This window comes from Anoplophora glabripennis, unplaced genomic scaffold (assembly GCF_000390285.2).
Source record: "Anoplophora glabripennis isolate ALB-LARVAE unplaced genomic scaffold, Agla_2.0 scaffold44, whole genome shotgun sequence".
Taxonomy (NCBI): domain Eukaryota; kingdom Metazoa; phylum Arthropoda; class Insecta; order Coleoptera; family Cerambycidae; genus Anoplophora; species Anoplophora glabripennis.
In genome coordinates this window covers 770,698-784,951 of record NW_019416229.1, presented here as the reverse complement: position 1 = coordinate 784,951, position 14,254 = coordinate 770,698, and the positions used below count along the sequence as shown (strand labels likewise).

The 14,254-nt window shown below is 31.4% G+C and overlaps 1 protein-coding gene across 1 annotated transcript in view; it reads left to right on the top strand.

Annotated features, from left to right (window-relative positions):
• Positions 1-14,254, top strand: part of LOC108917679 (5-hydroxytryptamine receptor-like) — a 303,827-nt gene that overhangs the window by 250,907 nt on the left and 38,666 nt on the right. Inside the window, exon 2 of the mRNA XM_018724408.1 lies at positions 7,464-7,707. Coding sequence (XP_018579924.1) covers positions 7,464-7,707 — 244 coding nt within the window. The remainder of the gene's footprint in view (positions 1-7,463; positions 7,708-14,254) is intronic.

Here is a 14,254-nt window from a genome sequence, read left to right as displayed (position 1 = left end):
TTTTCTTTGAATAGCGGCGCACTATGAACGATTGGAACTACTTTAGTGTCAAAATCATAGAACTCTGGATAGAAAAAAGAAAAAAAGGTTTAGCAAGCGGTATTTTAAATGTAAATGGATTACCTTTTAGGGAAAAATATCGAAAATGCGATCGATTTATTAGGCTGCTCTTAGGGAACGTTTAAAATTTTTTCAATTCTTTTCTATTTTTTCGAATGCCACTGTTTTTCCTCATCTGCCTATTAAAAAATAAATTTTTTTTCAGGAAGTATATTAAAAAATCTCAATTTCCATTTTGGTAAAATTTATTTGACCTATTATATCTTGAGTGATTGGCATTCGAAAAGTTCAGTGTTCATAAATTTAGTGTCTAACAGTGTTATATCAAATTAATTTGTCCGTTTTCATTCAAGTTCATTTAAAAAAGTAATTTTATTAAAGTATACAGTAAATGTTGGATAATTTATTAAAGTTTTAGATTGAAATACACAAATGTTTGGTTTTTAAAGATTTTTTTGGACTTCACTTAATTTTTACTTAAACGGTAAGTCTCAAAAAATCTAAATATTTCGTTATAGCAACGGATATTTATCCCGAGATTGAAGCATGAATATGTTTTTATGTAGGGGTAATAGTTTTAGAGAAAAGATAACCTGACCTTACCTCATAATTGAGTTCAAAATCTTTTTCTCTGAAATAACTGATACTTTCGTCCGTGCCTGATAGTGGTAGAAAGGGTGTTCCATGATTGTTTCGCTATGAGTAAAAGCACCACTAACAGCGACTAGCAAGGGACGGAAAATAATAATACTTCACACGTCATTGCACATGCTAATGAAATTCAGTCTAGGAAATTTATGCATCCAGTAAAACCGAACCGTAACACGAAAAGTGTTACTATCAAACGAGTTTTCCAGGCAGTATTCCGCAAAATGATAAACAAAGAAAATTTTATGTGTCTGCGTCAATTTAAAGGCCCGCTATAGAGCGAGCGCCACCCACAAAAAGCGAGAGGAAAATAAAACGATACAATTTTTCAGGGAGATTGTGAATTAAATTTGATGTGCTATAAAATAAAGTTTCGGTTAGACGTCGGCCGCTGTACTTTATGCGATGTCATTTGTCGTTAGCAGCGACGTGCAGCACAAGCCGCAGGAAGTTTAGGTTCCCCTTTTTTAGTTCCTTTGACACACTTTTTAAAAAATGACATTTTAATATATTGTCTCAAGTTATTTATTTTAGAACATAGTTTTAATTTTTGTCTTGTTTATTTGGATTGTTAACCAATTACGAATAAAACAAGTTAATTGTTTTTTTGAAACTACGAAAATAAGCTTTCAGGCGCAACCAGTTCTAAAATTTGCAGGAAATTAAAAACAGTTCTCAAAAATGGTCATTTAAATGTATCTGTAATTGCTAAAACATTAAATTAATCTCAATCAGGAGTTTTGAGAATTTTACGTCATAGGATATGGATAAGTTTAAAAATTAAGTAGCTAGTTGCTCAATATCATTTGAAAGTTTTGTATGCAGACTCTAACTTTTTATTATTATTCTATTAAAAGAATTAATTGTCTAAAAAACTGTTTTAACGTTCAATTTCCTATCTTTGTTCCTTAATATTTCCGAAGAGTAGGAGCACAGGAGTATATTATGGAATTTTCATTTATTTGTAAGTTCTCTTTATGACTTTACAGAATTTATTTGTCAATATTCTTAAATATCGTGTCTGCAAAACTTATAGAATATTGATCGCATATCAGTAATTTTTTTATGAACTTCACTATTTTTATGAACTTCACTATTTTTATGAACTTCATTATTTCTATGAACTTCAGTTTTTATGACCTTCGCTATTTTTATGAACTTCACTACTTTTATAAACTTCACTATTTTATAAACTTCACTATTTTTATGAACTTCACAATTTTTATAAACTTCACAATTTTTATGAACTTCACTATTTTTATTAACTTCACTACTTTTATGAACTTCACTACTATTTATGAACTTCACTACACTACACTTTTATAAACTTCACTATTTTTAAAATGAATTTGATTGTTGGATCATTATTATTAATATGTACAAGAAAATATTCCTCAACAGTAAAAGGCGAAATAGCAATAATGTTTACGTATGACCACCAAAGGTTAAATTTGTTTTATTTAAATTATTAACGTCATTTTCTTCTAAATAATCCGTAGAAATATTACTTAAAATAGGTAGTTTTGATACATATTTATTCTTCTATCAAATTATTTTGATATCATTAAACATTTTGTGTACGTCGTATACATATATTAGTAAATTAAATAGCCTAACCACAACAAAATGATTAGTATGTTGCTTAAAAATGTTTTTTCTATAGACGATTATATTTTCTATGTATAAATCATAATGCCCTAATAAAAGTTCTATAATTTCCAATAAATATTTTACCAATTTCTTGCAATGAGAATTAATTTATAATACATCATATTTCTGAGTTTTCGGCAACCATAAAAATATGGTTTACTATAGTCTAGATTTAAAATTTTTCTCTCAAAAATTGTTCATTTTATAATACATAAAATTATACTAATATAAAATAAAAGCATAATTGGATAAGATTCTCATCTTTTTGGTGACACTTATTTGAGTGTGAGTTATTGTTAGTAGTAGAAGCCATTTTGCATTTAATAAATAAATATTTTTTTAACTTTTTCTTCAATTTTAAAGCAAATATGTTTAGTTCAAATGATGATTGATATCGATATAAATATCACTGATACATTATTTTCATTTTATTATTATTTTGACAATTTTTTTGAGATTAAAATTTTCTTCAAAAGTCTGATTTCTACTAACATATTAACTTTTTACATTTACATTAAGTTACATTACGTTTTATCTGTAATGTAACGCGTTTTAAAATAACAAATGAAAAATAATACATTCATAAACACAGCTCCATGATTAATTTGAGCTTCAACTAAATGGCATTATATCAGTAACAGACAGACATATATTATTGTCTACTTAAAAAGGAACATGCACCATTTTGAGATTTACCTTCATAGTTGCCACCAACTCGTTACTTCAAAACAGTAGCAAATAAGTTCCAAAAACGTTATTGGAACTATTACCAAAAAATCATAACCCACTTTGGTGAATAAAACGTAATAATTTGATATATAGGGTGGTCCCGAGGTAATGGGCCAAAATTCATGGGTAGATTCCCCAAGTAAAAATATTGCGATTTAGCAGAACTTACCTTAGTCCAAAAGTTGATAGTTAAAGTGATACAGGGTGTTAAATGTAAAATATTATTTCAGTTTTTTTTAATTTATTCCTTAATAAATATCCTCACAAAATTTTGGGGATTGGAGTTCTTTGAGTAGAGGAATTGAAATGTGTTCACATTTTGGTTAAAGTTCATAGAGGGCGTTAGCTGCGGTAGATTGAATGTGTTAAAAACGACATAACTTTTTTGTACTTTAAGGTATCTTATCTTTGGTAACAAATTCTTATTTCTCAACTTTTTTTACACAAAAAAGGTATACTTTATTAAAGTAGCTATCTCGCACCATTTTCGAGGCTTTGAAACTTCCAATGCTGTTGCATTAAATTACAATTAATTACCTACAGGTATTATTAAGTTAGTGGTGATAAATGTATTGCATTTAGAGGTGGACATTTTGAGCAATTATTGTCAAAAAGGCATATTTTTACTAATGTTTACTATTTTACTGTGCATTACAATATTTATTTAATTCTTAATAAACCCTTGTTTTTGACATTTCTAAATAATTTTAATTATTTCAACTATTAGCATTGGAAGTTTCAAAGCCAAATATCTCGGAAACGGTGTGAGACAGCTACTTTCATAAAGTCTACCTTTTTTGTGGAAAAAAGTAGGAAAATAAGAATTTGATACCAAAGATGAGATACCTTTATGTACAAAAAGGTTATGTCGTTTCCAACACCTTCAATCTACGGCAGCTGTCGCCCTCTATGAACTATAACCAAAATGTGAACTAATTTCAATTCCTCTATCCAAAGAACCCCAAACCCCAAAATTTTGTGTAGATATTTGCATTTATTAAGAAATAAATGGAAATAAACTAAAATAATATTTTACATTTAACACCCTGTATCTCTTTAACTATCAACTTTTGGACTAAGGTAAGTTCAGCTAAATCGCAATATTTTTGCTTCGGGAATCTACCCATGAATTTAGGCCCATTACCTCGGGACCACCCTGTATAGGTAGTACTTACAAAAACAGTAGACACACACTTTATGGTTGCGATACCGACAGTGCTACTATTTTGCATGGAAGAAAATAATAAAACTTACACCGTCAATAATTGCAGTTTGTGAAAACAAAAGCGAGTTTATTTTGTTCTCATCTGCTTTTTCAGTGAGAGATGTTTTATTAGCCAAATATAGTAAACTCTGAATACTTAGAGCAATATAGAGAGATCTGTAATGTGACTATTAGCAGACTACTGAATAGTTATGAAGATATAGCAGGCACACGTGTAAAACCAGCTACAGTTTTTGTGACACTTCAAAAAAAAAACGCATTCATTCCTTTTATTAACATGAGCAAGCGCGTAATGAACATATTTTTTCCATTTCATCCTTGGACTCTTTTACTCTCTGTTCGCATTATTAGACACATCTGCCGTATAAAAGAAACTTTATGCTTGTGAGCTGCCCCCTGTGCAGGATGTGAAGCAGTTACACGACCTTTCTCCCGCTCAGAATGTCCCCCCTGCGAAGGACTAGACATCTTTAAATAGTAATGAATGCTTACACTCAAGTTCACTTCGTATTCTGGAAAATGGAGCCTCCTCAGAGGAATATAACTATATGCCTTTGAATTAACGATAATTAGGTACTTATGTGTCATTATATCACTGGATATATATTACAGAGAAACGTTCTAAGTAGTATGATAATTGAATTACATACAAGGAACGTTCTAAAGTAAACAGGACTTTTTAAAAATAAGAGCAACAAAAATTTTTTTTGGCAAAATCGATTTATTTTATTCAGAATAGTCCTCTTCCAACTCAATTGGACGATTTGCATGTCGCAAGCCTTTTAGATCGCTTCACCTCCACAAAACGCTTTCCTTTCATCGGCAAATGCATTTTTCCGAGAAGGTAAAAGTCACGTGGTGACAAACGCTTAAAAAAGCCAAGATAGAATCGTGCATTTACGGTTTGGCCCGAATAAACTCTTTGTGGACAATGCCCTTGGAATCGTAAAAGCAAATCAATATTGTCTTCATTTTTGACTTCTCAAACAAGATTTCTTGGGTTTTGGCTCGTCTGGCGCCTTCCACTCGGCACTTTGGTCATTGGTCTCTGGATCCTTTTGGAAACACCACGTTTCATCACCAGTCACGATGTTTTAAAGGAAGTTTTTGTCCTTCTTGGCCTCATTGATGATGTCCTTCGAATGTTGAATTCTGAGCAAGTTTTGGTCATTAGTTATCTTGTGTGGAACAAACAGTGCACACACTTTTCAGTAGCCCAATTGGCCAACATGCGATAAATTAATGTCTTTGAGATAGTGAATTCCAATTCCACGAATTGCAATGAAGATTTTGGCTGATGAATTCACGCGCGTGTTGATGGAATCTACGGTGATCACAGATTTCGGTTTGCCAACATGTATTATGTTTCACGATCGTTTCTAAACTGCGTATACCACTCATAAATTCTGTCTCCATCATCACCATCACCATAAACTTCTTGGTTCATCAATTGGAACGTTTTAGTAAAAGTTTTACCAAGTTTAAAACAAAACTTAATATTAGCTCTTTGTTCGACGTTCACAAACATACTACATAGACCTTATAAACTATGGGCTGGACCTAGAAAGAGAGGTCAATCGCACTGATGTGTGCAAGACAAATCAAGCTAGTGCAGGCTAATACCGGTAAGATAAATAATGGTACACGAACACGGGTATACCGATACAAAAAAATTGTAAACAAACCTTAAAGTAAAAGTCATGTGAAAGATTTCTTAAATTTTAACGTGTGATTCAGTGTATATGAAATATTTGTGAAAACTAATATGATCATGTTCAGCGACCAATTGCGTAGAGACCTTTAAGTGAAGAAAAAATTAAATTTCATAGGTAGGAAAAAGGTTATTATGGTACCAACATGTTTATACTTTTCGCATCTTTCTGGAAATAATGGCCAAGTAGAGTTGTCTCTGATTTCCCATCCTCAAAATAAGATGTCATTTTAACCCCAAAATTTTGCCCTCTTAAATGTGTCACTGTTCAAATTATTTTTTAACATCAAACTGAATGTAAATAAACAGAAATAAACAGTTTCAACTGAATTGTACTTATAGTGTGCTTCAGCAAAAATTTTCTTCAAATAAAACATACCTCTAGCCATTTACTGAAATAATCCATCATCAGGAGGTAACGATTTCCAGATTTTGTCTGTATGTTGAATATAGTTTCAAAATTGCAATTTTGCGAAGCAAGAAAATATGAACTATTTGAAACAACTGCGTCGGAAGAGCTTGCAGTAATTTTAACTAATCGAGCTTACGATATGAATGGAAAAATACATAAAGAAGGCATTATAAAAACTATTTGGAATACTGTAACTATGAATATTATTTAAATATGTATAATAAAATATCTTTGACTTTAAATTTCTAATTATTACATTCCCCCTTTAATACCTCCAATTTGTACAGAAATTCCATTTAAACAGCTTATACTCTTATTCATTAATAATAATTAAAATTACTGGTACAAATATGTATTGTTAAAAGAAAAGAAATCGAATTTAATTCAGTTTGAGTTAATATAAAGAATTATTATTAATACCATAAGTGTCTTCTAGTCTCCATATTATTTTTATAAAGTCCTTGTAGATCACAAATTCGTCGGCTGTCCCTTCTGCCATTCATCTGAATATAATTAAAAACCTAATTAATCATTTTTCAAAATTTTTAACCTAATCATACTTTCACAAAATGTAGCCGCCACACATAAATGTGGTTAAAATCATTTTAACTTCAAACGGGAATACGGCCCAACAGAAAAAAGGGGTAAGGAATCGAGTATAGCTAGCTGATTTGTTAAATTAAGTGTAGTAAGTTCTGTAATCGAAGCATAAGCCCGCACTAGTTGTATTTCTCTCGCACATAAGGTCTATGACATACTGTCACTCAGAAGCAATATCTCCGCTTCTATTCGTCCAAAAGTCATGAAATTTTGACAGTACATCAGTGAAGGATATACCTTTCCGACGCATGTAATTGCCAATAGATGGCCTCACTAGAAATAACTATTTTTAAAAGCCCTGTTTACTTTGGAACATACCTTGTACTATTGGCCACACATTTGTATGGATGTTTTTCTTAGCTCTTTTATAACAACTTTTATAAAAGTTCATTTTTTTCAATTTTAACTAGTAAACACCATTTTTTCAGGTAACGTCTTCGTTATAGCGGCCATTCTCCTGGAGAGAAACCTCCAGAACGTGGCCAACTATCTCATCCTGTCGCTGGCTGTGGCAGACCTCTTGGTGGCGTGTCTGGTGATGCCTCTGGGTGCCGTTTATGAAGTCAGCCAGGAATGGACCTTAGGACCCGAACTTTGCGACATGTGGACCTCCAGCGATGTTCTCTGCTGCACTGCATCTATTCTGCACCTCGTTGCTATAGCTCTTGACAGGTGAGCAGTTTAGATTTAAGTCATTCCAACCAACGAAGCAAGTAATGAGGGGTTTAATGGAAATAGTATTATAACAATAATATAATAATAATATTTATTTACGGCTCAGTAAAATTACAATATTAAAATAACACAATCTAAAAAACACAACACTCAAAATAAGTCAATGTCATGACTGCAATCTCAGGAATACAAATTTATAGTGGTCACATTTAATAAATCTTTTTTCTTGTTACTCATTCATGAGCTTGCTGTCTAGGTTTATCTTTTAGCCAATTCTTAATTTTATTTTTATACATATTTATATTGTTAATTATAAGTAGATAAACGTTCTTTGCATTATTGCTTTATCAGCTTTAGGTAGTTTAGAGGCTCCTGTGTATTTGTTATAATCATGATCGATATCTACCAGTTCTTGTTTATTTTGATGTGTTCTAACTAAAACATAACAATAAAGCTGTCTTACATCAAACAAGTTTGTCTCCGCAAAAAGCAAATCAGAGGAGTAAGTATAACTTCTTTTATAAATTATTTTTAATATACTTTTCTGAATAGTTTCCAAGTTACCTATGTAATTATTTGTAGCACCTCCCCATGCAATAATGCCATATGTTAAATGAGATTCTACCAGAGCGTTATATAATAGTTTTACTTGATCTAGTGAGAGTATCTCGGTTAAATATTTAAATTTGTATAAAAGACATCTAATTTTTTTAATTAAGATGTTTACATGGGAATCCCATTTTAGGTGTGAATCAATTTGATCCCCGAGGTACTTTATAGTCTTAACAGATTTTATTATTATCTGCTCTTGATTCACAGTTAAAGATAAGTAATCAAACTTTGGTAAATAACACGCATAAGATGTAAATGGAACACAATATGTTTTTTTTAAAATTTATTGTAAGAAGTTTGTAATTAAACCACTCAATTAAATTGTTGAAATCATTCTCCACTTTATGCTTTAAGCTTTGCCAGGTTTCTCCTTCGTAGATTATAGCTGTGTCATCTGCAAAGCTAATTATATTTCCCTCAGTATGTATTTTAAATAAATCATTTAGGTACGTCCCTAAAACAGTTCCCTGAGGCACTCCATACTCTACTGTTCTATAATCACTGTATGTATCATTAATTTTTACGCACTGGTTTCTATTTGCTAAGTAACTGCTTATTAATTTGTACGGTGTACCCCTAATACCGATGTTCTCACATACTTGGAGGAGTTGAGTATGACACACCGTATCGAACGCTTTAGCTAAATCAACAAATACACAAATAATAGGTTGTGTTCTGTCTAGCGCTGTATAAAGATGTGACGTTAATGCTAATATTGCATCCTGTGTCGAGATACCCTCTCTAAAACCGTATTGTTGATTTGATAGAATACTGTATTTATTTAAATAACTGTTTACTCTTTTCTTTATTATTTTTTCAAAAATTTTCGCAACATTCGAAATCAAGGAGATAGGTCTGTAATTTGACACTTGTAATGCGACAAGTTTCACCGTTTCTGCTTTAATATTGCCTATCCCTGGTGCTTTTTTGTTTTTATGGATTATATGGTTTCCACGACATAGAATTTACTTGTTGAGTAATTTTATAGTTTTTATTATTTACATTTTTGTTTTCTATTTCATTTGCGAGACTTTTCCCAATAGTTGTGAAAAAGTCAATAAACTCATTTGAAATTCTATTTATATTTGTTGTTTCATAACCTTCAGAAGTTAATATTTGTTTGATCTCAGCCTTTTTCGGTTTTTCATTTGTTATTTCTTTCACACATTTCCACAATTCTACAGAATTTTTTTGATTATTTATGATTTAGATTTATAGTAATTTGATTTAGTGATTTTAATTAAATCATTTAATTTATTTCTATATTTGTTGTATTCNTGTTTGATCTCAGCCTTTTTCGGTTTTTCATTTGTTATTTCTTTCACACATTTCCACAATTCTACAGAATTTTTTTGATTATTTATGATTTAGATTTATAGTAATTTGATTTAGTGATTTTAATTAAATCATTTAATTTATTTCTATATTTGTTGTATTCAGTTTTATTTTCTAAGCTAGGATTTGCTTGCATTTTTGAGTACAATATACTTATTTTTTCAATACTTTTTAATAAACCTGTAGTAATCCATACTTTCCGTTTAATCTGTTTATTTTTTAATTTCACTTTGTTTATGCATATTGCAATATTTAGTTTCATTTTATTTATAAATATATCCATAGCTTTATCTACACTATCACAAGAGTAAACCTCGTTCCAGTTCTCTCTCTGTAAAGCTGATTTTAGTTTTTCTTTATTAAGATAATACTTATATTTATTTGTACTTATAATTTCTTTTTTAATTCCAGGGAAAGACACTTGCAGAATATTAGGGAAATGTTCAGATATACCTGTTTGAAGGGTTATTGGAACATATGTAATATATTGTAACTTACTCTTTATAAAAAAATTATCTATACAACTATTACTTGCGCCAACAACTCTGGTATACTCGTTTAAGGGAGATAAAAAACCACTCGCTGACTACATTTAAATAATTTTGAGTATTGTTTCCATTAAACATTTAATTTGCGCAATTTTTCTTTAGGGTCTCGTATCAGATACAAAAAACGTAGGCACAGAAAATCCAGTAACGAACTTGAAGTCAATGTTAATTGGCAATTACCCAAAACAAAAACGTGGGAATCCCCTTATATTTTCGTATATTTCAGGGTAATAGGCGTTCAAAGCTTGTACACTGCAAATTGTACGTTCTCGGATTAAGTTGCCCAAGGCAAACGTGATACAACTAAGAGTAAGTATTATTACCCACGTTCAGTATAAAAATAAACCACAGAAATATTTATTTTATTCTACGAACTTGACTTGAATATCGCTTCATTTTAAACTCTTATATCGCTATAATAATATGATTCTTAAACTTGATCTCTTATCTTTTATTCTGAATTTAATTTTAGCGCGGTTTTAAATCCGAAACGCCATTTTTACTTTAATGTTATTAGAACCTCCGTTATAGGTCATAGCATTTTAGTGGATCTATAAAGGTTGCATTGCATCTGACATGCACATTACGTACGGCCAAATACGGACTTTTATCATCAGTTTGCACATGTGTCGTAACTAGGCAAGAAATATTTTTATTAGGCCGTTTCATAAAGTTACCAATTAAGCGTAAAACCTTAGTGGTTTCAAACTTCTTAACGCAGAAAACAATGTCCCCTGTTGCGTTCACTTAATTCTTTTAGAATGAGACTTCTGCCAGCTTATCGTGCAAAGTTTCAATGAGTTTCTGTGCGTTTGACGTCAGTGAATTTTGTTGGGATTTAGACGACGCAACACCCCGTGCGGATATCATGTCTTATTTGTTTAGGCACTTCGCCGAGCAAAAAAAATTTTAAAAGTTCTGACACAGAGGTCAATAAACGAAACAAAAGGTACACTATAGTGGGTGTTTTTAATTTTCTAAAAGAACTTTCCCTAATTGTATGGAGCAAATATCATATAAAATTTCAGGTAGGTAACACATTTTTTTATTTCTGCAAAGCGTATCCTGTGTTTAAATATCTGAGAGCTGATTGTTAATCCAAGCCTTCCCAAATTAAAAATTTGTAAAAATAAAACATACCTATTAATATGTGAAATTACTGGAATAAATGTGTAAAATCTAATTGCATTAAAATATGTTATTTTATTATAATAAACAAACCTGGATGGTTTCGATGAAATCGGAAAAAGAGTTTTTCTAATGTTAATAAACAACAGTTTTTAACGAAAACTTCAAAACCCCGTTTCTCTATAAGCATTTCCAGACACTTGTTTATAGAACTTTGATTCAAAACACGCCGCGCTAATATCCTTAGCAGGAAAAATTACCTCGAATGGAGCGGGGTCGAGCGGGACTATGGCTCTTTACCCACGCCTCATAGACCACCTAAACTGGCTATAGGGCGATTATGATGAAGGCAGTTGGGAGCCTAGTCGGTAACCCAGCATTAGTCGTATCTGGAAACTTGATTTTAATAATTAGTTATTTTTTAGTTGGTTAAGAGATCCGAAAAGTTTTCTTCTCTAGATAAATAAAATAAGCGATATACAACGAGAATTCAACTTAGTGAGCCTAGATGTCATTATAGGGCAAGTTAAGGGTGTATAAAACATAAATTTGAGCGCCATACGCCATTTCTTGGTTAAGGTCACAGTATTCCAGGGTTGACTTTATAATTTTGTTCACACACAATGCAATAGTATATATATCAACCAACCTACCACGTCACGATCATCATATTCTGACCTAAGTCAGCACATTTTAGTGGTGATACTCCAAGAAAGATGAAACTAAAATATGAACTTAGGCGACTTTGCTTCATTTCCAATAAAACAAATAAAAAGATTTCTTTTTATTATTTTCGGATTCAGCGGAAAATTTTACTACAGATAGGTAGTCACATCTCAAAAACACACGATTTTTTTATTTTGTCGGCCTGTGAAATTATTGTTATAACAATCATCATTTTTATTTAACAAGCTACTTTGGTTGAAATATGAAATTATATTTTATAAAATGTTTGTAACTTAAAAAGAAAAACAAATCGGATCTATGTTCATATAAGAAAAAATGTTTGAAATTTACCCACCTAATATCTATCAAAGTTGTAGAGCTTGTAGAACACCCTATATTGTTTAATGTTTANGTTTTTAAAGAAAACTTCAAAACCCCGTTTCTCTATAAGCATTTCCAGACACTTGTTTATAGAACTTTGATTCAAAACACGCCGCGCTAATATCCTTAGCAGGAAAAATTACCTCGAATGGAGCGGGGTCGAGCGGGACTATGGCTCTTTACCCACGCCTCATAGACCACCTAAACTGGCTATAGAGCGATTATGATGAAGGCAGTTGGGAGCCTAGTCGGTAATCTAGCATCAGTCGTATCTTGAAACGTGTCGCTTTGATTTTAATAATTAGTTATTTTTTAGTTGATTAAGAGAGCCGAGAAAAGTTTCCTTCTCTAGATAAGTAAAATAAGCAATATACAACGAGAATTCAACTTAGTGAGCCTAGATGTCGTTGTAGGGCAAATTAAGGGTGTATAAAACATAAATTTGAGCCATTATATACGCCATTTCTTGATTAAGGTTAGGAAGGAAGTATGTGATATATTCCCCCGGGATCCCTATACTGATGGATCTCGGGTAGAAAACGAGTACTCAGGAACAGGAATATATCTGGATGGCGGTGGTATTCAGGAACGTTTTTCACTGGATATGTATACCACAGTCTTTCAGGCTGAGGTTTTCGCTGTTTTGATGGTGGCGAGTAAGACGGTGGTAAGAAATTGTGTAGAGGAGAGGATAGTCAGGCCGATTTGTAAATCGGACCTATGTTCATATAAGAAAAAATGTTTGAAATTTACCCACCTACTATCTATCAAAATTGTAGAGCTTGTAGAACACCCTATATTGTTTAATGTTTAAGCATGCACAAAAAATAATAGCAGATATGGAATCCACACAAATAATATGCGTGAATTTCCCAGTATGTATATGAAATATTCGTCTATTAACGATTATATGAACGAGTTAATCAAATGAACGCTATGGCACAGTTAAATAATTTCAACTACATTTATTTGAATAAATAAATTATAGCGGCGCAACGGTGCGCATTCCCAAATATATTAAATTTTAATGCGTTGGAAATGTAATTTCGCACTCATTATGATCATTAAACAGGATTTCAGTTAATTATAGTTTGAGAGCTTATATGCACAATCTAAACATTTCCTGAACAAAAGTTCTTTCTCTTAAATAGAAAGATCCTTTTACCTAAATTCTAACCGACCCGAAAAATGCGGTTTATAATTATTAGTCAAGATTTAATTTTTTTTTGTCATAAATTTGTTACAAATATAAAGATTTGCGTGGTTCGTACCGTGAAAAATAAGTGGAACGTACTTTGTTCGGCATCTAAAAATTAAATTATAAGCGAAATATTCAATAATATATTTTATTCATAAAAGAATCGTTCGCGAAGTGATCCCTATCACACATATAAGAAAAGTTCATCAGAGAAAGGTTAGGCGGCCCCAAGATTTTACCACATGGTGTAGGAGAATATTAAACAGTATATTTTAAACGCAGTTTCATATTCGGTTCCTTCTTCTCAACGTAACTTTTGACATTAAAACATGCCTCCAATTATGCGTCAATATCATTAATACAGTTTAGAAGTATGAAACCAGGTTGATATCAGGGTTTAAATGGTACGGAAGAAATGATTCCTCATTTGCATACAATTTTCCGTTATTCTGATTTCTGATCTTGTAAAAGCGTCTATATGAAACAGTAAGAATATAAAACGGAGTAATATATTTCTCTCCTTTTGTGATTATAATTCAAAACTCAATAATATTATTAATGCCTACTTTGTTATCGGAAAATGAAAGTTGAAAAGTTAAGATTTAACACAGAAAGTACAAAATAAATAAAAATCTTAAATAAAGAAATTCATTTATTTTCGTCATTTGCGTTAAAA